At 34.7% G+C, this 24097-nt stretch overlaps 1 protein-coding gene across 4 annotated transcripts in view; it reads left to right on the forward strand.

Annotated features, from left to right (window-relative positions):
- METTL15 (methyltransferase 15, mitochondrial 12S rRNA N4-cytidine) overlaps positions 1-24097 on the forward strand; it is a 203453-nt gene that overhangs the window by 88270 nt on the left and 91086 nt on the right. For all 4 annotated transcript variants that reach the window (XM_061203191.1, XM_061203192.1, XM_061203190.1 and 1 more), the window contains one exon: positions 5766-5902. In XM_061203191.1, coding sequence (XP_061059174.1) covers positions 5766-5902 — 137 coding nt within the window. The remainder of the gene's footprint in view (positions 1-5765; positions 5903-24097) is intronic.

Genomic DNA, 24097 nt, shown 5'->3' on the forward strand with positions numbered 1-24097 from the left:
CTATCATTATTCTGAATTCTTTTTCAGGTAGACTACCTATTTCCTCTTCATTTGTTAGGTCTGGTGTGTTTTGACCCTGCTCCTTCATCTGCTGTGTGTTTTTCTGTCTTCTCATTTTGCTTATCTTACTGTGTTTGGGGTCTCCTTTTCACAGGCTGCAGGTTCGTAGTTCCCGTTGTTTTTGGTATCTGTCTCCAGTGGCTAAGGTTGGTTCAGTGGGTTGTGTAGGTTTCCTGGTGGAGGGAACTAGTGCCTGTGTTCTGGTGGATGAGGCTGGATGTTGTCTTTCTGGTGAGTTCGTCCACGTCTGGTGGTGTGTTTTGGGGTGTCTGTGGTCTTATTATGATTTTAGGCAGCCTCTCTGTTAATGGATGGGGCTGTGTTCCTGTTTTGCTAGTTGTTTGGCATAGGGTGTCCAGCACTGTAGCTTGCTGGTCGTTGAGTGAAGCTGGGTCTTGATGTTGAGATGGAGATCTGTGAGAGATTTTCACCGTTTGGTATTACGTGGAGCTGGGAGGTCTCTTGTGGACCAGTGTCCTGAAGTTGGCTCTCCCACCTCAGAGGCACAGCCCTGATGCCTGGCTGGAGCACCAAGAGCCTTTCATCCACACGGCTCAGAATAAAAGGGAGAAAAAATGGAAAGAAAGAAAAAAAGAGGATAAAATAAAATAAAATAAAGCAATTATAATAAAAAATAAGAAAAAAAATTATTAAGAGTAAATTTATTAAGAAAAAAAATTTTTTTTTAATTTTTAAAAATAGATTTATTAATTTTTTATACTAAAAATAAGAAAAAAATTATTTAGAAAAAATTTATTAAGAAAAAAAAATTTTTTAATTTTTTAAAATAAAAAATATGAAAAAACTTATTAAAAGTTTTTTTAAAAATAGAAAATAAGGAAAAAATTATTAAGAAAACATTTATTAGGGGAAAAAAAAATTTTTAAGCCAAAAAAAAAAAAAAAAAAAAAAAAAAAGGACGGACCTAACCCTAGGACTAACGGTGAGAGCAAAGCTATACAGACAAAATCTCACCCAGAAGCATACACATCTACACTCACAAAAAAAAGGAAAAGGGGAAAAGTTAATATATCCTGCTCCCAAAGTCCATCTCCTAAATTTGGGATGATTCGTTGTCTATTCAGGTATTCAACAGATGCAGGCACATCAAGTTGTTTGTGGAGCTTTAATCCACTGCTTCTGAGGCTGCTGGGAGAGATTTCCCTTTCTCTTCTTTGTTCGTACAGCTCCCGGGGTTCAGCTTTGGATTTGGACCCGCCTCTGCATGTAGGTCCCCTGAGGGCGTCTGTTCCCCGCCCAGACAGAACGGGGTTAAAGGAGCAGCTGATTCGGGGGCTCTGGCTCAGTCAGGCCGGGGGGAGGGAGCGGTACGGAGGAGGCGGGGCGAGCCTGCGGCGGCAGAAGCCGGCGTGACGTTGCAGCAGCCTGAGGCACGCCGTGCGCTCTCCCGGGGAAGTTGTCCCCGGATTGCGGGAGCCTGGCCGTGGCGGGCTGCACAGGCTCCCGGGAGGGGCGGTGTGGAGAATGACCTGTGCTCGCCCACAGGCTGTTTGGTGGCGGCAGCAGCAGCCTTAGCGTCTCATGCCCGTCTCTGGGGTCCGCGCTGATAGCCGCGGCTCGCGCCCGTCTCTGGAGTTCGTTTAAGTGGCGCTCTGAATCCCCTCTCCTTGCACGCCGCGAAACAAAGAGGCAAGAAAAAGTCTCCTGCCTCTTCGGCAGCTGCAGACCTTTTCTCGTGCACCCTCCCGGCTAGTTGTGGTGCGCTAGACCCTTCAGGCTGTGTTCACGCAGCCAACCCCAGTCCTCTCCCTGGGATCCGACCGAAGCCCGCGCCTCAGTTCCCAGCCCCCGCCCGCCCCGGCGGGTGAGCAGACAAGCCTCTCGGGCTGGTGAGTGCTGCTCGGCGCCGAGCCTCTGTGCGGGAATCTCTCCGTTTTTCCCTCTGTGTCCCTGTTGCTGTGGGATCCGCGCTGATAGCCGCGGCTCGCGCCCGTCTCTGGAGCTCGTTTAGGCGGCGCTCTGAATCCCCTCTCCTTGCGCGCCGCGAAACAAAGAGGCAAGAAAAATTCTCTTGCCTCTTTGGCAGCTGCAGTCTTTTTCCCGGACTCCCTCCCGGCTAGCACCGAAGCCCGAGCCCCAGCTCCCAGGCCCCGCCCGCCCCGGCGGCTGAGCAGACAAGCCTCTCGGGCTGGTGAGTGCTGGTCGGCACCGCTCCTCTGTGCGGGAATCTCCGCTTTGCCCTCCGCACCAATGTGGCTGCGCTCTCCTCCGTGGCTCCGAAGCCTCCCCCCTCTGCCACCCGCAGTCTCTGCCCACGAAGGGGCTTCCTAGTGTGTGGAAACCTTTCCTCCTTCACAGCTCCCTCCCACTGGTGCAGGTCCCGTCCCTATTCTTTTGTCTCTGTTATTTCTTTTTTCTTTTGCCCTACCCAAGTACGTGGGGATTTTCTTGCCTTTTGGGAGGTCTGACGTCTTCTGCCAGTGTTCAGTGGGTGTTCTGTAGGAGCAGTTCCACGTGTAGATGTATTTCTCATGTATCTGTGGGGAGGAAGATGATCTCCGCGTCTTACTCTTCCGCCATCTTGCCCCTCCCTCCCATGATTCTTTCTTATACCATCCCCTTGTTTTTTTTCTTATTTATTGTTTCACTCCCTCCCTCCCTTCTTCTCTTTATTTTTTTTTCAGAAAAATCACAGAATTCAGAGTTGGTGAGACCTTGTTTAGAATTCTCTTTCCCTCACTTACTATTAATATGATCTTAAGTCACATTATCTCTCTGAACCTGAGTTTTTTATTTGTAAAAATGGGGATAATGCCACTTTTCCATACTCTGTTACAGAGTATTTGTTAGACCAAGTAGGAAAACATTAATGCTTGGAAAGTCATAAAGCAGTGTGCAGATATAGACTCTGTTGACTTAATGCAGAGTCAGTGGGAGAAAGAACACGGGTTTTAGAGCCAGGTACACCTGTATTCAATTCTTACATTTGCCATTTACTAGCTTAGTGTAATTTTAGTTTCTGTGTATGTAAAATTTACTAACATCTACTTCATTGTTTTAAGGAAGAAATAAGATAACCTTTATAAATATCTGAGGTAAACAAGGGTACATTTTATCCCCATTTCTTAGATGAAGCAGTTGAATCTCAGAGAGTTAAAATGATCTGGCCAGGGTTATAAAGGTGATGAGTGAAATTAACAGAAAAATCTCTTGGTATCATATGGGTTCGGCTTTTTAGATAAATTATATCAGGTAATTTCAAAGAAAGAATTCCATATATGTTTGGAGCATAAGATAAACATTTGCATATATACATAGTTGAGACTCATAAAAGGATTATTTTGAAACATTCAGATATGTTGTTCTTGTGCATTTGTTAAGCAAAAAAATCATCCAGTCACCTTATTTTATTATCAAGTTGTACAAATTAAAAAATGTGGTCTTATGTCAAGTTAGTGACCCAGGAGAATGGAAAAACTAATTGGCTCCCTTTTCAATTGTAGTGCTGGGTGACTCATAAGGCCTAGATGTCACTTACTGTATTTGATGGACAGTGTACATTAGAATTTTAAAAATGGAAGTCGATGGCTCCAATCACCTATTAACCCAGGACATAGTGTGGGGTTCAGTTCTAGTTTCATAAATCCCATTTGTCTCCCACTTTTTGCTTTGTTTTACACTTGACTGGTAATAATAGATTATTTTTTTCCTATGGAAACTTCCTTGATTGTCAGTACATCTCCAAGGGCATAATCATGATATATTAAAAAATAATCATGTAAATTATAATCATCTCACATTTTCCAGAATATTTTTAATCATAAGGATTTTTCTTTTTAAATATTCATTGGGACTTTCCTGGCTTGGGATAAGGTAATCATATGCAAATTATTTTATTTGATATATTCTTAGTTTAAGTCCAGGGTTATATAAGACTTGATATCGGGGTATAACAAGAAAGTGGTATATACTTTTGCCTGGAAAAGTTCTTTGTTTAAATCATGCTAAACCTCTAGCAATTTTAAAACTGAGGCGAGCTATGGTAGAAGATTTTTTCCCTCATAGATGCATAAAATAAGTATACAGACTGGGAGAGGAAATTATTCAATTTTGAGATTAAATATGTACTCTTAACAGCCATACCAATAATAAGACTTTAAGTGTTGTTTTAAAGTTACTGTTTAAAAAGGTGAAAAATATATGTAGCCATACCTTTTGTGCTGACAGTGATAGAAGTGCAAGGTTAAGTTATACTAAAAAATTTATGTTAAGAAGCAGTGCTTGTACCTTTTTTTTTTAAACCACATTTACATCTTATATTTTACATCCCTCCTCTTCTCAATTTTGATTAGAAGATTTCCTCCAAAAGTTAGTAGGCTAACTTTTCTGAGGACATGATCAGAGGACAGGACTCAGCATGGTAGCTTGTAGCCAAAAAAAAAAATCAAAGCATAATTGTGCCTTGTCTCTGACCACTCTCCCTGAAATAAGTTGTAACATTCAGGGCAGGGAAATGTTCAAATCCATTACAGGAATTTCCTTTGTGCAATGTACACATGAACTTTTAAGAAGTTATATGTTTAAATATTTTTACCATTCTGACTTATAGTATATGTTATTTGTCACAGCATTCAGTATTATTGGAATAATTGTTTTTATTTTCATCATACCAGTGAGGCTTATTCAGAGAGCACATTAAACTAAGAGCGTAACTTTGAGAGGATGTGCTGAGTGTCTTGACTTGCAAACCAACTACAATCAACTACCTTGTTTACACATATGTTTCTTATGGTCCAGGTCTAGTTTCTTGCCCAACTGCCAGCTGGCTTTTTTTTTTTTTTTTTAAGTGGGCCAGCATTTTTTTTTTAAGTGTGGCCAAATAAAATAGCTAAGAAATTGATTCAGATCCAATTAACTTCATTGTGTATCTTCAATGATCCAAGCATTTAAACATATGTACTCCCATACCTTGTATCCTGTTGTCCTGGCAAATCTTTTACTACCAAAAGTGTTTTGGTTTAGATGAGAAATTATATGTCACCTTACCAATTAGGCAGGTATTGGGGTATCTTCTTCTAGACCTTCTTTTTCTTTTTAAACTCTGGAGAAATCTAAAAACCCTGGAATTTTAAATGACTTTTCCAAAGCTATGTAGCTACTTAGTGGCAAGGCTATAATTTATCCCAGGTGTTTTGACTTAAGCCCTGGGCTTTTTCAGGTCTGATTTGTTAATTAAATATTTGTCCTATGACTACTGTTAGGTGTAATCTCTTTCTCTCTTTCTCTCTCTCTCTGTATTCTTGAATATTTTTATGTTTAATATAAAGCATTTAGAGAACTTGAGATAAAGTGAGCCACACCAATCGTAAGCTGTCTCCAAATGATGAGTAATTGTTGGAAATATCATTTTTAGTCAGGTGCTTGAAAGCAGTAAAAAGCTAGCAGCACAACACTGTGGCTAATTTGAACTTATGGGGGGAAATGCAAATTTGCCTTGAATTGGCCAGCCTGTGACAAAGATTATCATTTTGCTGTTACTCTGACAAATTCTTTTGGACTGATCACTCATAATTGATCCAGACCTCATGTATAACAAATTGAACTCTAGGCAAAAAAAAAAAAAGTAATTTGTTTTTCTATTTGCTATCAGCTCTGAAAAGCATTATGTGTGTCTAGAAATAAGGTAGCTGGCAAGAATAAATTTTGTATGCTAAGTGGTAATTTTCTTTTTCTGTGTTGGCTAGTTTTTTCTAGATATGACATTTGGTTCAGGAGGACACACGAGAGCCATTCTACAGAAGGAGTCAGATATTACTCTGTATGCCTTAGACAGAGACCCAACAGCTTATGCAATAGCTGAACAGCTTTCAGAATTGTACCCGTAAGTAATACACTTGTATGGTTATTTAATTTTGTTGCTAAGTTTTATGGAGCTTAGTTTACCATCTTGGAATTTGTTCTCCCTTGTATGATACTCTACGTCACTCCGCTAAGTATTTCCTCCCTTTTTATCCAAAAAGAATTGATGTAAATGATATTTTTAGAACCACTTAAAATAATGATATTACTGCATTTATCCTTTGTAAGTAAGTATAAATACAAAAACTTATTTTTGGCTAAAATTTGAAAATGTGTTGAAATCCATCCATGAATAGTATTTTGACAAATAACCCATACTTTAAAAACATTTTTAAAGTACTTTATGAGTTACAGTTTCTAAGAATTTAGTGGAGTTAATAAATATGTAAAAATTCTGTAGAATTCTGTAGAATTCATGAAACAATAATGCAATTGCTTTCTTTGAAGTCTTTCTGAAATTCACAAGTAAATGTAGAGCACTGTATCCATTTATCAGAATTAGTGAGCATTTACTAGAAACTTTTAAAAAATATAAAGTTATTGTCTTCATGAGTTGTAAAAGCATCTTCCTTTAGAGAAAAATTTTTGAATTAATGAGTTATGTCCATATGCTATGTTGTTTAAAAGACACCAGCCTGAAAAAGAAAAATATCTTGGAATTAAGATGGCTATCTCCAAATATGTAAAGGGCTGTTTTCTGTAATGGGGAATTGTTCTACTGTGTGAAGCTCCAGAGACTGAAATCAACAAAGTAGATGAGAATTTTATAGGTAAAGTTTGACTTGACGTAAACTAGAGTTTTTACTAGTTGTAGCTATCCAACAAAGAAAAGGTCTCTTTGGTGACGTAGCAAAAGTATGACCATAGAATAGTTTAATCACAGACTAAAGGTAGAAAGTTGGATTACTAATCTAGAATAGTCTTTTTCAACCTCTCTCAGGTCCCAGACTCTTTGCAAATCCATCAATGTGATTAAATCTCCCAATAAAAGTGTAAATAAATATACCTAGATTTTTGTTTGCAAGATCACAGTGTTTATGGAGTCCCTGGAAACCCATTTGACCCCAGGTTCTTTATTTCTAAGAAAAATATGAGGATGTGGTTTAATGGCATAGTAGTTTTTTTTTTTTTTTTTAATCTTTCTGTCATTTTAAGCAACGTAACTTAGATGCACCTTCTTTAAGAAGGTCTTGTACTAAGGCATTCATATTTGTGAAACTTCTTAGGAGTTCACTTGATTATGACCTGAACATTTATAGAATGAGTATAGGTCTCCATTATATTTCACTATCATAGACAACCTGAATTTTCTTAGATATTATTGTTTCTAAAGGCAGTGGTTCCCAAGGTCTCTTGTTCTTTCAAACACCCTAGTTTCTTAAATGGAGCTTAAAATTATCAATTTTATCAGGCGTAATTTTTTACTTAACAAGAATCTTGAGGCTCTGTATTCTCTTCAGTTTACAGATGTGGAAACTTAGCTACACATATTAAATGGTTTGCTAAAAGGTATACATATCTTAATAGAGATGGGATGTATTTCACCCATCACCCAATAATCTCATTTTATTAAATTATACTATCTTGTCTCAAATCTTACTGAGATATTTTTAGTTCATCGACAAAATAATTCCTTTGCCTAACCTAATAAATTAATTAAAAACCAATAAGATAAATCAAAATAAAGCAGGAAGAGGTAATTAATACAGATAAAAGCGGGAATCAAAGAAAGTGAAAAACAAGAAAACAAAAAAAAAAAAAAAGGAGAAAGAAATCCCAAGAGATCATTCTTTGCATTCTTTGAAAATAGCAAAATCCTTTTTCACACTGATTGTTAAAGGAAAAAGAGAGCGAAAATATATGCTTAAGTTTGAGAGAGAAGACCAACCATAGACACAAGGTAAATTATAAGATGATACTACTGTAATTCTGTGGCAACATGTGAAACCTAGATAAATGAATGATGTCCTAGCAAAATATAAATTATTAAAATTGACTCAATAATTATAAAACTTTATTAGGTTATTACCATAAAAGAGATTAGAAAGGTAACTAAAGTACATACAAAAATGCACAGTGATCAGATTTGCAATTGTTATCTAGCTCTTATAAAGAATAGGAAAGGGACTTCCCTGGTGGTACAGTGCTTAAGAATCCACCTGCTAATGCAGGGGACGCGGGTTCGATCCCTGGTCTGGGAAGATCCCACATGCCGCGGAGCAACTAAACCCATGTGCCACAACTACTGAGCCTGCGCTCTAGAGCCTGCGAGCCACAACTACTGAGCTGGCATGCCACAACTACTGAAGCCAACGTGCCTAGAGCCTGTGCTCTGCCACCACACTGAAAAGCCTGTGCACCGCCATGAAGAGTAGCCCCCACTTGCCACAACTAGAGAAAGCCTGCACACAAAGCAAAGAAGGAAACAAGACCCAACGCAGCCAAAAATAAATAAATAAATTTAAAAAAGAATAGGAAAGAACGTTGCCTTTTATGCTAGTCCTGACCATGGTAAATAAAGCTCTTAAAATTCATTTTATATTGAATCCAGCATTAATACCTAATTCTGCTAGAGATAGTATAAAAGGAAAAAGAGAAAAAGTCCAACCTCACTGAAGTATATAAATGCAGAATTCAAAATGCAATACTAGCATATCTAATTCACCCTTCATTTAGTTAAAAGAATAATACCTATGGCCTAATAGGGTTTAATTCAAGAATACAAGGATGGCTCCATATCAGATAATCAATGATAGGTTGATAGGCATCACAATGATCAGCTAGCTGTTCTTATTAAAATCTCTAAGTTAAATGGAAATATAAGTCAACTACTTAAACATAAAATATCCTATTAACCAAGGACAAATAGCAGTTATTTTCCCAAAAGGTGAAATACTATAACAATCTAGTCAAAAATCAGGTTGTAAATATGGATTAACTTCTATATATATTTTAATCAGTATTTTTGGAAGGTCTGGCAGATGTAATTAAAAAACTAAAGAAAGGTTAAAATAGTCTTTTTTTTTTATAATGGTTTGACTGAATACTTAAAAACCCAAAGGGACTTGTAAAATTAATAAGATGATACAAAATGGTTAGATAAAAATTTTAAAATCTACTCAAGTAGTAAATACCTAGAAAGGGAAATGGGAAAAAAATATTCCATTCTTAAAAGCACCTAAAACTTTATGAAATATTTAGTTATAAATTTAGCAAGAAAGACACATTTCCAAATAAAAATAAACCTATATAATTCTATTGAAGGACGTAAAAGACCTGAACAAAAGATAAAGCATATGTGTTTGGGGGTAAAACAAATTACTATTATAAAAGAAGGCCAGTTCTCCCCAAATTCATATATGCATTTATTGTACTTCCAGGAAGTATATTAATTGATTTCACCTTGACTGATGTGTGTTTTTTTTTTAACTTAGGTAATATAATCTTGAGTAGATATGGGGGGAAGAGTGACAAGGTCTTTTGGGAAAAAGAAAAAATTGAGAGGAAACTTGCCTTACCAGATGTCAGATCACACTATAAAGTCACTGTAGTGAAATCAATATTATACTGGCATAAGAATAGGCAAATAGGTTAGTGGAGCAGGGAATCCAGATATAGATTCTACTACATAAAAGAATTTAATAGAAGATAAAGGTCTTTTAATTCATTGAGAAAATAGTGCATTATTAAATAAATGGTGTTGGTACAATGCCTGTCAAACTTGAAGAAAATAAAATGGATGCCTATTTTAAATCAGATTCAAAAGTAACTTCCAGATAGAGTAAAAATGTATGAAAAAATTGAAAATAAAAGTCCTATTAGAAAATTGAGGAGATTATATGTACAATCTAAAGGTAAGAAACTTAGTTGAGACTCGAAATCATAAATCTATAAAAATAAATAATAGAACTATCTATTTATATAACAATTTAAAAAATATATGGAAAAAATCATATGGTAAAATTTCCAGTTAACTTAGAGAAGATATATTAGTAATATGGAGGATAGGAAAAGGATTGATATTATAGAAGAGGAAAAATATATTTTTTCTAAGTTCTCAACTGGGATCCCTGTAACAAAAAGGCAGATTAATAAGACAAAAGCATATAAATTTATTTAAGTTTTACATGACTCATGAGACTTCATAAGGAAATGAAGACCCAAAGATACAGTAAAACTGGAGCATTTTTATATTAGATTTGATGAAGAGTGGAAAGTTACAGAAAAATATGATAGGACAAAGGGTATGAGCTAAGGATAGTAATGTGGGCAAAATTTAGCAAGTCCCATTTATTTAGATTCCTCTCGTCCCTTCATTTTCAGAGATAAGGAAGCTTTTTTGGGTTTAGGCAGGCATCTCTCACATGAAGAGCTTATGACCTACATGTGCCATTTCTCAAATTCCTTCAGTTTAAAAATATTCACTATGCCAAGTTGCCATATTTTGAGGTAGCTTTTCCTGAACCCCATTAATATTTATCATATAGGAAGAGTTCTCTCAAACTTGATAAGACAACAAATTCCAATTTGAAAAGTGGGTACAGGATAGAAGGGTCAATCATAGAAGATCAATGTGTGCAAAGACGCTCCACATAAGTAGCAGTGAGGAGGAAAATGAAATTAAAATAATAATGGTATAATACTTTATACTTATCAAACTGGGAAGACGTAACAATTTTGAAAGTGAGCACATGGGGGAAATGATACTTATTTTTCATGGATATCTTTTAATGTTAAAAAAATTGTATATGCATTGTTTGTATATACAATCATGGAGAACTTGAGAAAGAAGGAATTAATGGTGGGGGGAAGTATGGAGAAAGGGAAAACAATGGTTAAAAGAAACAAACCTAGAGATTATATAACACATCTCCGCATATGTATGTAAAGTAGAAAAAGCCAAGTAATGCTATATATTATTTATAAATATCTACATGTATAGTTATAGTATAAAAATATACATGACAAAGATAAACACAAATTTGGGCTAGGGATTATTTCTGGGGATAATGGATAAATGGATGGATGGTTTGTTGGAAGGATTGACAAATCAGATAAATTGATTATCTTCTTAAAAATACATATGTAATCCTGTAATTGATATCTAGGATTACGTGTGTATTCTTAAGAAGATCATCAATAACATTGTTCATTATTTGTCTTTGTTTTTTATTTTAAAACTGTTTTTCACTGCATAGTAAAGTTGAACACGTGATTCAGTAATAAAAAAATACATATGTGATTACAACTTGCAGTAAAGTGTGCAAAAAGGAAACATTTTGTCATTTCAACGTGTACATCTTTTGAGAAAATATAGTAATTTCTTTCATTTATTTATTTATTTTGTTGTCAAAGAGTAGCCTATGCTTCTTCTGAAAAATCCCATGTTCTTCACTCTGTCAAAACTAAGTCAAAAATAGAAACTAACATTTTCACAGAAAACTAAGCAATTCATGGGAAAGCTGAATTTTAGGCTAACCCATTTTAGCTCTTTCAGAAAAGATGACATGTCAGGTCACCTGTTGTTTGAAAACTGAAACTTTTCCCTGTTGCCTCTGAAGACTGTACAAGAGGAAACACATTAAAATTGGAGCAGTGGGGTGTTGGCTGACTTTTACCACAGTAGAAGATGGATATTGGAAGACAATTTTTTTAAACAATTTTTTGTTTTCTGAATTTAGGGATAATATGTGCTCCATACACTGAGTTTAGATAATATAGACATGTATAAAGAAAAAATGAAAATTATAATTGATTCCATCATTTGACTGCAGGTAAAGCAGATAATAAAAATATAATAAGCTGTTACTTTCAACAGTTTATAGAAGTAGATATTCTCATTGGGGTAAACTTATAATATACAGAAAAGTATATAGAAAAAAATTAAACTCACTTATCATTCCACCACCTTAATCAGTAGTAATGATTTTGTGTGTTTCATTCCATCTTTTTTTTTTTTTTTAACATCTTTATTGGAGTATAATTGCTCTACAATGGTGTGTTAGTTTCTGCTTTATAACAAAGTGAATCAGCCATACATATACATATATCCCCATATCTCCTCCCTCTTGCGTCTCCCTCCCACCCTCCCTATCCCACCCCTCTAGGTGGTCACAAAGCACCAAGCTGATCTCCCTGTGCTATGTGGCTGCTTCCCACTAGCTATTTTACATTTGGTAGTGTATATATGTCCATGCCACTCTCTCACTTTGTCCCAGCTTACCCTTCTCCCTCCCCGTGTCCTCAAGTCCATTCTCTACATCTGCATGTTTATTCCTGTCCTGCCCCTAGGTTCTTCAGAACCAATTTTTTTTTTTTTTTTTAGATTCCATATATATGTGTTAGCATACGGTATTTGTTTTTCTCTTTCTGACTTACTTCACTCTGTATGACAGACTCTAGGTCCATCCACCTCACTACAAATAACTCAATTTCGTTTCTTTTTATGGCTGAGTAATATTCCATTGTATATATGTACCACATCTTCTTTATCCATTCATCTGTTCATGGACACTTAGGTTGCTTCCATGTCCTGGCTATTGTAAATAGTGCTGCAATGACCATTGTGGTACATGACTCTTTTTGAATTATGGTTTTCTCAGGGTATATGCCCCGTAGTGGGATTGCTGGGTCATATGGTAGTTCTATTTTTAGTTTTTTAAGGAACCTCCATACTGTTCTCTATAGTGGCTGTATCAATTTACATTCCCACCAACAGTGCAAGAGGGTTCCCCGTTCCATCTTTTTAATTGCCAATATTTCATTATATTGTATGTACTATTTCTTGTTTGAACTTTTTGGATATTTTTACTTTTTTATACTTCTAAAATGTTGGAATATCTTGGCCAAGTTTAAAAACCATTTTGATCAGTTGTATTAAATACATAACTAATTTAGAAAGAATTGAAGTCTTGATATATTTTTCGTTGATGATGATGTATTTTTCCATGATTACAGTATTTATGTTTCTGACTAATATTTTTTCTTAATTAAAATGATAAAGTACAGAAAAGTGCTGAGAAGAAAATTAAAATTATTCATAGTCCACCACCACTAAAATTAAGTTTGGTATACTTCCTTCTAATTTTTTGGTTATATATATACATATATATATACATTCATACATATACACATATATAGTTTACAAATTTTGATTCTATTTATACATTATCAGCACATTCTTATTTCATTAAGTTACCTTAAAGAATAGTTTTATTGGTTGCAGAATATTTCCTTTATGTAATTATAACTTAATTTATTAGAATTCTAATTCAAAATATAGTCTTATCCTTATCCATATTACTGCTGTTTTAAGTCTTTCTATGCTGTGTTATTTTAGATGTACTTCCTATAAACAACAAATACCAGATGTATTTACTTTGTGTAAACAAATCTGTTTTTTGTAAAGGGTAATTAAATCAGGATATGCTTACTCTTTCTCTGTCATCTTGTTTTATATTTTCTATTTTTGTGTTTTATTGAAATTATCTTTGGCATTTAAATTTTCTTTTGTCCATTATCCACGTATACATATTTGTTTTTGCCTTTTCTCTAGCAATTTTGATGACATTTAAAAATTTTTTTTAATTTACTACTGGCTGATGTTAGTATTTTTTACGATTAAAAGTACTTAAATATTTTTTACTGTTAAGTATGCAGAAAGAAATATTTTTTGATTAACCACCCCATGTAAAGTGAGAACTTATTTCCTGAATTTTTATTTCCCTCTCTTTTCCCACGTCTTGGCTTTTAAAATATGATTTTGGCTTTTAGACATTAATATCTACTATTATAATTATTAGTTAACATTTGCATTGTTTGGCAGTAATATCTAAAGTAATCATACTTAAATTGATTTAATTCATTTCAGTGCACCCCACTAGCCTTTTTATAACACTGTAAAGTCCCCTTTCAAGTTCTTTATGTAGGCTCATTTCTCCACCAATTGATTACATCTTAGTTTTTCTATAAATGTGCTAAAGGGAAACATCTATGCCTTTATCTACCCAACACTGTGTTTCTAATGCTTTCTTACATGGGCAACAGTTGATTTAGGATAGCACTTTGGGAATTGTATAGATATTACTCTTTTTTTTCTGACATGTAGTATTGTGGAGAAGTCTGAGGTCAACCCAGTTTATTTTTTCCTTTCCTAGGTAATCTGTTTCTCACTCCTTCCTCCCACTATTAGGCTGGATGCTTACTAGATATATTTCTTTGAATATTTTTGACATTCATAAATTTCACTAAGAAATATTACTAATTAATCTCTTTTTATCAATTTTCCATGTACTCTGTGAGTAATTTTGGCCTATGGATCAGGTCTTTTCTCTACAAAGGAGTTTTTGTGTTAGTTACCCCCTACTCTTTTTTCGGTTTTTTTAACCTATGAGCACTTAATGATTTGTTGGTTGGAGTGTTATCTGTCCCACATGTCTTTTATTTCCTTTCTTAGTGTTTTCTGCTACTTTTACTTTGCCTCAGTATGATAGGAAATCTCTTCAGACTTATTCCATGTGTTACAGATTTGGTTTTCTACAGTGTTGATTATGGTTTTTACTGCCTCTTGTTCAAGTTTTAATTCAGCTATTGGAAATTTTCTTTTCATGTAGTCTTATTTAATTTTGTTGACATGTTATTTTCTGCCAATTCCTTTTTATTTCCTCTTGTCTTATAATCTCATTTTAATGCTTTATTTCATAGTCAGCAGACCTATCTTGAAATTTATGGAATCCAAAGTATACACATTCTAAACTTTTTTTGTATATATAATAAATCCTTTTCAAAAGTATGCTTCTGCTCTGTATCTTGAGTACAGACTTCTTCTTTTCTCTTCCAGGATCTTTTCATAGGCCCTGTCTTTGTTGTATATTTATGTGTGTAGATTCTCCTTTGACCTGCTAACTGTTCAGTCATGTGGTGCTGGAATCTTTACCTCAGATATGAAGCTAGAAAATTATTTGAAATATATAGTCTCTTATTGCAAAAAATTTAGCACTGGGGACTCCTTTTCTAGGATGGTTCTACTTTCTTACTGGAGAATGCAGTTCATTAAAGCTACTGCTCCCATAATGTTTTACTTCTGTGGATCTTCCAGCTTTCCCATACTAGAGAGATTCTTCATATCCAGGGCACGTTTTGACAGCACTTATCCATTTCTGCCCATGGTGTTACTGCATTATATGAATTACAATCCCTAAATAGATGTAATGATAAAGATACTGGTGGCTGGATATGAAGAGGTGGTGGCATAAAATGACCCCAGCATCCTCAGAGTATTCCTGTCTACACACTTTAAGTGTCTCTTGTGTCTGAGGTGCTCTCGTGTTTCTGAGCCAAGGGGTGTGAATGAAACATTCTTAACCTTTTAACTAACTGACCCTACTGCCTTTAATCAGGGTCTAATCTTACCTTTGGTAAGAAGAGATATTTTTCTTATATTCTGACATCCTTGAGGAACATTAAGTTAATAATACTATTTGAACTTCCATTGTTTTGTTTGTTTTCAGAAAAAGTAAGTATCAATAGCTGGCCTCCATCTTTTCTATTAAAGTTTGTTCCATGGTCATTAACTTAGGAAGTTACAAGTATGTTTACCTATATGATATGATCTATTCTAAATTACACATATGATCTGTTTCAAGTCGTGCCGTCTGTTCTCTAGTACTTGAATTTTACCATTTACCTTTTCAGGCACCATTTCTTCCTTTTGGTTAAATTCACACAGGAAACCCAGGCAAAGGCAAGTCTTGACCTCATGGCTTCAGGTTTGCTGCTTGTGTTCTTTCTACCACACTATTTTATATATACGTATGTGTATATGTAAAATAACAATTTAGTCACATTCTTTAGCAGAGCCAGAACTCAAACCCAGGCATTTTGTCTCCAGGACCAATGTAAAAATCATGTAAAGGAATACACATAGTCTTAAACAGCCCTATCTACCTAAAATTTAGACTGCAAGGATAAGATATGAGACACAGCTCTTATTAATCTTACTAATGATAGGAGGCTAGTTATGCTAATGCATAGTCAAAGTGAAAGAATTTTTATAAATATAAACAAGCATGAAAAAAAGACAACCTGGAAAAATTAACTAGATCTTTCTGAATTATTGATGATGGCCTGTCACCTTTTCACTCTTTTTGGTAATACAAATATTACTAAAACAGAATATTGTATTTGCCTCACTGAATACTTTTAAATATAACCTTTGTGCAAGGGATACCAATCTTGCAAGGTGAAGGTGTTTGAGGAGGTGAAAGTACCTGACTCTCTGGTTTACTAAACATTTAGTTCCGAGGCTTGAGAAAATAAGCATTGTACTAAGTAGTTTTCAGGCAGTCTGACAGTTCTAGTGGCTCCAAGGGGATTAGGACGTACAGTCCATGTCTTCACAGATTTTATGATGAAGCAAAAATAGATAGCAGACAGATAATTTCACCATTTATGATTTAAATGCAATTGGGATTATGGCTAAGAACGAATACTTAATTCATACTTAATATGGACATACTTAATATGTTTTAAGAGCAGTGTGAGCACAGTATGCTCTAAGAGCAGCATGTTCTAATCTAGCCTAGAACATCTGGAAAGACTACCTTAGTATGTGAATTCAAGTCAGGATTTGAAGGACTAGTGACTGTTGTTAGCTCAGTAAAGAGGGAGGGATGGTGGAGCGAGAGGGAGCATTTGTAGTGAGAACAGAATATTTAAAGATCTTCAGCAGGAAAGAAAATGTTATATTGAAGGGACTGTAAAATGAGCAATGTGAGTGGATGATAGGAGGAGTGGCTAGAGAGGTAAGCTAGGGCCAGACCACACAGGACCTTGTTAAAGATTTTGGTCTTTATCTTGAGCAATGAAAAGGCACCAGTGAAACAGGGAACTGACATGATCATATTTTCATTAAGAGATTATTCTGCCTGCTGTATGAAGAATGGGTTGGAGGAGGGTAAAATTAGAAAGGATTCAGTAAGACCATTTAGAAGGCTAGGAATTGCCACTTTACTTGGAAACTGATGGCGATTGGGACTTGAAGATTTTCTTTTCCTGATCTTCCTATTAGAAATTTTACTTTGCTTTAATGGTCCCTAGCTTCCCATTTTACTAGCATTCTAAAAGATTAAAATAATTCATTCCAAAGTAAAATTATGTTGCATGCTTATAGGTGAAACTGATGTTAATATTGTATCTCTAAATTTTAAAAGACCCTTCAAGTATTCCCACTCGTCTGACTTGGCCAATATAAGGAAGAGGAAAAGGGATAAGTACATTTAGTCCTGCCATTTTCCTAATTCCTGCGGAGTATTTGCATTCTCACAGAAGACTTTCAGTAATTTTCATTCCTCCAGAATCTGCTCCACCTTTTGTCACTCTCTGGAAGAATGGCACCAACTGGGAAACATACATTCATAATCATTTCTTGGGTGAATGAGCTCAGGCACTAGTCTTATTTAACTATTTCCTTTCCCTTGCCCCTTGTGTGTAATCAGCAGTGAGGGTCTTTTAGTTCTCCCTCAGGTCTTGGCAACTTTAATATTTGGCCTCTCTTTTTCTTCTTTACTATAAAGTTCTGCAGCCAGACTCCTTCTTTTTTTGATCCCAGCTCTGATTTTCTCACTGAAAAACCTTGGATAAATAACTCGACCTCTCTGTTTTTCAGTTTTCTCATCTTTAAAATGGGGATAATAATAGTATCTATTTCCTAGGAATGTTGTGAGGATTAGACTTAGAACACTGTTTAGCATATTCTTTTAGTGAGTCATGAAATCATTTTTTGGGGGTCTTGGTCAGCATTTTATGGAATGGAATGGAATAGAATAGGAAATATCATGTTACATAATGGAAGTTAAATTAAGTATCATTTCCAGTGAAATAATATATATGTGTACATATATACACATATATATTGTATTTTTGTATATGGGATTGCAGTTAAACCATATTTCTGACTATGTATCTTGATCAAAAATTTTTGAAAACTACCTGTCCTATATGGCTATATCCCACATATTTGTTCACACTGTGTACTAAATGTTCATTGAAGGCAGAAACTTTGTCTAATGTATGTTCATATCCCTAGAACCTAGCTCTGCTTGGAATATATATGGACGTTAACAAGTGTTTATTTATGGTTCAAACAAAACAGAAGCCAGTGGTGTGAATGACAGTTATACTTTCTAGGATCCTGTTGCCTGGAAACCCCAATATGCCTAGAGAATTAGAACCCCCTGAAAACTGCCATCTCTTAAATTGTACTTTGCCTGTCTTGCAATGAATGAAACAGAATGTGAAATATAGATACTGACTACGAAGAAAGGACACATGGTTGGGGAGTGGAATCGAGTTTCAGAGTAAGAGATGTCTGTACTCAAAATATTTACAGTGTACACCACTGAATTGTACACTTTAAAAGGGTGAACATTATGGTAAGTGAATAGCATCTCGATTTTTAAAATTATGATTTCTTTTAGATTCAGATCTTTTACGTTTAGATTTATATTAGATAAGTGATTAAAACATTTTAATCAACTCATTAAAAAAACATTTATAGTGTATGAAAATTATTTAACTTTTCTCCTGATTTGGGATTATGATAGTACCTTAGAGAAGGAATGATGAACAGACTCAAAAATGTATTTTATCCTAGGTTTACCAAATGAACTGCCTTTCTCAGTTTTCTAAGTCAACCCTTACTCTTCTGAATGACTACCAGGTGTGCTGGATAGTCTCCATTTGTCTTTAGAACCTCTCTCTGCCCTTGTCTTGTCAGGAAGATGACTTTTATGGATTTATCGACAACATTTATCTCCTGGCTTCTGCTTGGGCTCAGCAAATGGGTGACACTGGCAGGAAATCAGAGGACAGAGAAGATGAGGTCAGAATGTGTCTTAGCAGTGGCCACATTCCTCTTCAAAGTTCATTGTTCATAGGCCTCTCCTACTAGATGCAGCTCTGACTCTTTGGGCTTTCAGTCACCACTCTTTGCCCTTGCCTCTTCACCTCTTAGCTTCAGGGTACTTCTCACATCCCTTTTTGCCTCTCCTTAACCTAGTCATGTGCTTGTAAATAGTCTCTTTATTAAAGTTTTTTCAGTTTCCATACTTGGATGTGCTATTTTTTTTCTTGCCAGAAACTTTGCAGACTCACAAAGAACTTTCTTTGTCTCTAGCTGGATCCTTCCGCTTTGGACTCATCCAGATCTAACTTAAGACAAATATCCATCCACACTGTTGGAGAAGCAGTCTAGATTTTCGAATCAAACAGTCTTGGTTTGGAGTCTTAGTTCTGCCTCTTTTAGCTATAGGATTTTAGATGTGTGACTTAACCTTTCAGAGTTTTTATTCTCATCTGTAAAATGAGTTCCTATTCATACGTATCTCATGCTGTGTTATGAGGACTAAATTATGTAATTAAATTGTTTAGCATAAAATTAACACTAGCTATAGTTGCTTTGTTATCATAATTATTATATAAGATAATATATGATTATGCTAATTATTATCATCATAACTCTAAGTGTCTGAGAAGTTTCATTGGTGTATACCAGGATGATTGGCTTTTATTTCCTGTCTTTATCTGCTTGGTTCCTTAACATGCACATATCAGAGTTGGTTTAAGATTTAAGGTGTGGAACACTGCATCCAACTTCCTTCACGTTGCGAAGTGTTCTGGCATTTGCCTTTTATTACAGGCTCTCTTTCCCATTGTCAGTGTAAATACTGAAGACTACCTCTGTCAGTGTAAATACTGAAAACTACATCCAAGCACTACTCCAATGAAGTGTGTCATTGTCTTCCTCCCCCTCCCACCCAGACTTACTTTTTGTAAGTTTTGATTTCGCCATCAACTCTTGGCTTCAGGCCAAAATAACTAATATTTTTTGAATGTCATCAACCAATCAGAAAATGTTTCCTATGTGTCTCCCATTCTTTGGCTTTCTCCTTCTGTATTCATATTTTGCTGGCTTCCCGGAAGCTACTTTTTCCTCATTAAAGAAGGTTGAAGTTTTTCCATATTTAATTTTTAGCCCTTCTTGTTCTGAAACCTGAAAATTCTGGAAGACTGATTCTTGAGTTGTCTTCATTTTCTGTAGATTTAAGTTCTTCTTATTTATTATTTAGCTTATTACTGACATAAGTAGACAGAGTCTGCAAGTGTTTATTTCAGATAAACTCTTTGGTTTTTGCTTTCTGACTATACAAACTATAGACTTCTGTAGACCTGTATAATTAACACCTCTACACCCATTCCCAAGTAGTGTTATAGATTTATTTCTTCAGTTAGAATATTTAATTTAAAGTTTATAAAACTGATTCATAGAAGTCAACATGTATATTGAAATGCAAATGGTGTTTCATATTATCATAACTATGAGAAAATGAATTACCTCTTCACAAACTTAAGATAATCCATTTTTATTGCCTACGTCATTTGAACATAACCATATGGTACCAGGATAAGAATAGCAGCTTGTTCAGCACAAGAATGACTATACCTAGAAAGCCTTCATTTTATTTTATCTTGTGTAAGCAATACATATTTAGAGACATATTTTATTACATATGAGAAACTTTTAGTAAAATCCTTTATGTTTGGGCTTCTGAGTTATTAAAAGAATGAAAACAATAGTTGTATTTTCTCTAACATACTAAACTAATTAAATCAAAATACGTTTGCTATAATTACACGTATAATCCTCCTGTTCTTTACACCCCCACTTTTGCCTGATATTTAAAGTAAAACTGAAACAAACAGCTGCTGGATTGGATTATCTACTTTAGTATTTTATTCTTGTTTCCTAAGAGAATACAATCTAAATTTAATGCACAATTCAACATTCATTTTAGAGCCTGCTGTGTATAGGGAAATAGGCTGGGGATGGGGAATGCTCAGAAGCCCAAGATAAGGGCTCTGTGTCTCTGTACCACAAGAGACAGCTCATTATCTAATAGATAGGTAAACCACTAACGAGATCAGATAGATAAATCTCCTGGAAGGGAAAATATCAAATGTATTCTAAACCCAAACTTAAATTATTTTTAGAATATCTGTTCTTATTTTCACTGTAAGTATTGTTTGTTACTCATTTAGTTCATTTCAAGAAACTATTTTGGGGCAGATATTCAACTGCATTCTGAGATATAGCTGGGTAAAAAGAGCAATATAATCTCTTTCTACTTTACCAGAAATGATAGATATTAAACAGGTATTTACAGTACAGAGTAATGAGTGTCAGGACTCTTAGATATTGTAGAAATAAGCTTCTATAACATGGAAGAACTGACTATGTTATTTAAATAAAATACCATTACTCTAAATATTTATGAGAAGGAAGGATACCCATTATATAGGACATATTATGGACATTTCATAGGACAAGTAAAATGTTTGTAATAACAAGATATCACTGATCAAGTTAAATGAGCTATTCAAGCAATACTTCTATGCAGCAGGCTTTATTCCATGGTAAAATTCTTATAGTTTTTCAATGATGAAACATAGCTTTCCAGATAAAGTTAAACTTTTTGGCTTACCACAGGAGGCCATTAAGGATTTGGCCTCTGTCCTTTCTCTAGATTTATTACCTATGACTCCACCCCAGTCTCCTCACACCCTCCATGAAGTATTAAACTACTTTTACATAATAAACTCATCATGTTTTGTCCTACCACTCTCTGTGTCTACATGCTGTTCATCTAATTGGAGCATTATTTACCCCACTAAGTGCCATGTTCTTTAGGAAGTCATCAGTGACTCTCCCAGTTTGATTTAATATCCTTCTTCTCTTCCCCCATCACACCCTGTGCAATCTTTATCCAAGCTCTTAACACACTATTCTGTTGGTTTACTTCCATATACTGTACGCTCCTTCAAGCATGACTGTGTCTTACCTGACTTTGTTTCTTCAAAATTCTGTAGTAGATACTGGATTAAGGTCATATGGATGAATGGATAAATGAATGGATGATGATTTTCCATTTTCTGCATCAAATGTGTAGAAGAAGAAATTCGACGCAATTTGCTGAGTTTATCTTGCTTTCCATTTTCACAATGTAAATAGAACCCTTTTAAATCTCCAAACCACTGTTTGAAATAATGTTGTTAGTCTAGATTTAGGTTCCAGAGAGAATTAAAGGGCTAACTGCAGACTCAACTCTTCACTAAATACAGAACTTCTCACAGAAATATTAGGAGATAAACTCTGATTAGATATAGTATACCTTCCAATGAACTCAGAGCCCTTATTACCAGCTTTTACTATACAAAAACCAGTTATCATCTATTTCCACTTGAGGGTCCTGCACACCAAAGGAACCTATATGGGAATATACATATTCCCATTATGAAAAGATCTTTAGATACTATATGTTATAAGAAACTTTATTCCATTCTCTACTAATGCTAGTCTGTTTTCCTTTTACTGAAACTGAAAAATTCAGATTTAAAATGTCAAACTCCTATAAATAAAAATAATCATTATCTTTTAAAGAAACAAAAGCTAATTATATGACATTAAATTATCATGTAATAATTAAAGATATCAAGATACATAGAATAATTCAGAAAACGCTTTTTGTATTAACGCCCTTACTTATTTTATATCTTGGAGAATTATTTTTCATATCAGCAGGTATATTAAAAGGAACATATTGTGTGCAATGTGTAGGCTCAGCGTCGGATTTTCTGCACTAAAACTTTGCAATGATGTTGGTTAATTGCTAGATTTCAGGCACCTTTCTAACCTTCTTTTTAGTGGGTGTGAAAGGGTTTATTTGTAAGAGATATCGCTACTGACAGAATTTTATCTTTTTCTCCTGGAATCTCAACAGCAATTCCCATGTTAGAGGCATCCCCAGAAAGCTCGTCAAAGGATTTCCACCCACACTCTGAATATCTAACAGGGCTTGACCCATTTTTCTCCCCTTATTAAAGTAGCAGCATACCCATCATGAGGAAAAATAGAATAAGAGCTAGTCTAAGCTTAGAATTTCAAAGTTATCTACCTATATGGAAGAAATTCAAGTGGAAAACAAAATTAGTCTTTATTTCTTATTATACCCCTAATAACAATCTAAATTTCTCACATTAAGGAACCACATCTGATATCATGAATATAGTTTTATTTTAAGTGGTTTAAAATTTATACTTATATTATCAAATGCAATGACTGTAAATACACAAAATGGAGCACATTGTAAGTGAAGAGTACTTCTTTGTACCTGATTTTATGACACAAAGTATTTTTTTATAAACCACTTTATTGAGGTATGAATGACATTTAAAAAGCTGTACATATTAAATGTATACAACTTGATGAATTTGGAGATAAGTATACATCCATGAAACCATCACCACAATCTATGCCATAAACATATTCATTACCTCTAAAAGTTTATTCTCATCCTTTTTATTACTATTATTTGTGTGATAAGAATACTTAACATAAGATCTACCCTCTTAGCAAACTTTAAAATATATAATACAGTATTGTTAACTGTAGAATCTATGCTGTACAGTAGATCTCTAGGATTTATTTACCTTGTATAACTGACACTTTGTACCCTTTGCCTAATACCTCCCCTATTCCCTTTCCCTGCAGTACCTGGCAACCACCATTCTATTCTGTGCTTCTGACTATTTTAGATTAGGAGACAAAGTATTTTCTTTACTGGTTAAATAATGTAGATAGTAATAATTAAAACCAGACTAAAACTTTGAATATTAATATTAGTAGAATTCTTTAAAGGCAAGCAAAATAATTATAGAGGATAAGAAAAGGTATTTTTAAAATAATTTTGCTCATATAAATAATGACATCTGGATATTAAATTTCTATATCCATCTGAACCATAAGTTTTTCCCCCACCATGGCATCCAGATACTCATATAGATTGTGGATGATTTTTTTTTTTTTAACCTAAAGGTAAAAGTCTCTTTGGAAGACAAGACTACCTTCAGTTTTTTTCCTCCCATTAACTATCTGACTTTGGGCAATTTACTTTATGTGTCAGTCACCTCATCTTCATGATCATAAGTGAGAAAATAATGTTTAATTATTTAAATAAATCTTAATTGTTGTTACTATAGCAATTGCATCTTCTGTTTTTATTATTTGGGAGTCAGTCGCCCAGCTAACATTCAAGTACAAATATGTGATTGGTGTGTTCACTTCTCTGTTGTAGTTATTCCATCATCTGTCTAGATTCACTGT

Source organism: Eubalaena glacialis, chromosome 10, assembly GCF_028564815.1.
Source record: "Eubalaena glacialis isolate mEubGla1 chromosome 10, mEubGla1.1.hap2.+ XY, whole genome shotgun sequence".
NCBI lineage: Eukaryota > Metazoa > Chordata > Mammalia > Artiodactyla > Balaenidae > Eubalaena > Eubalaena glacialis.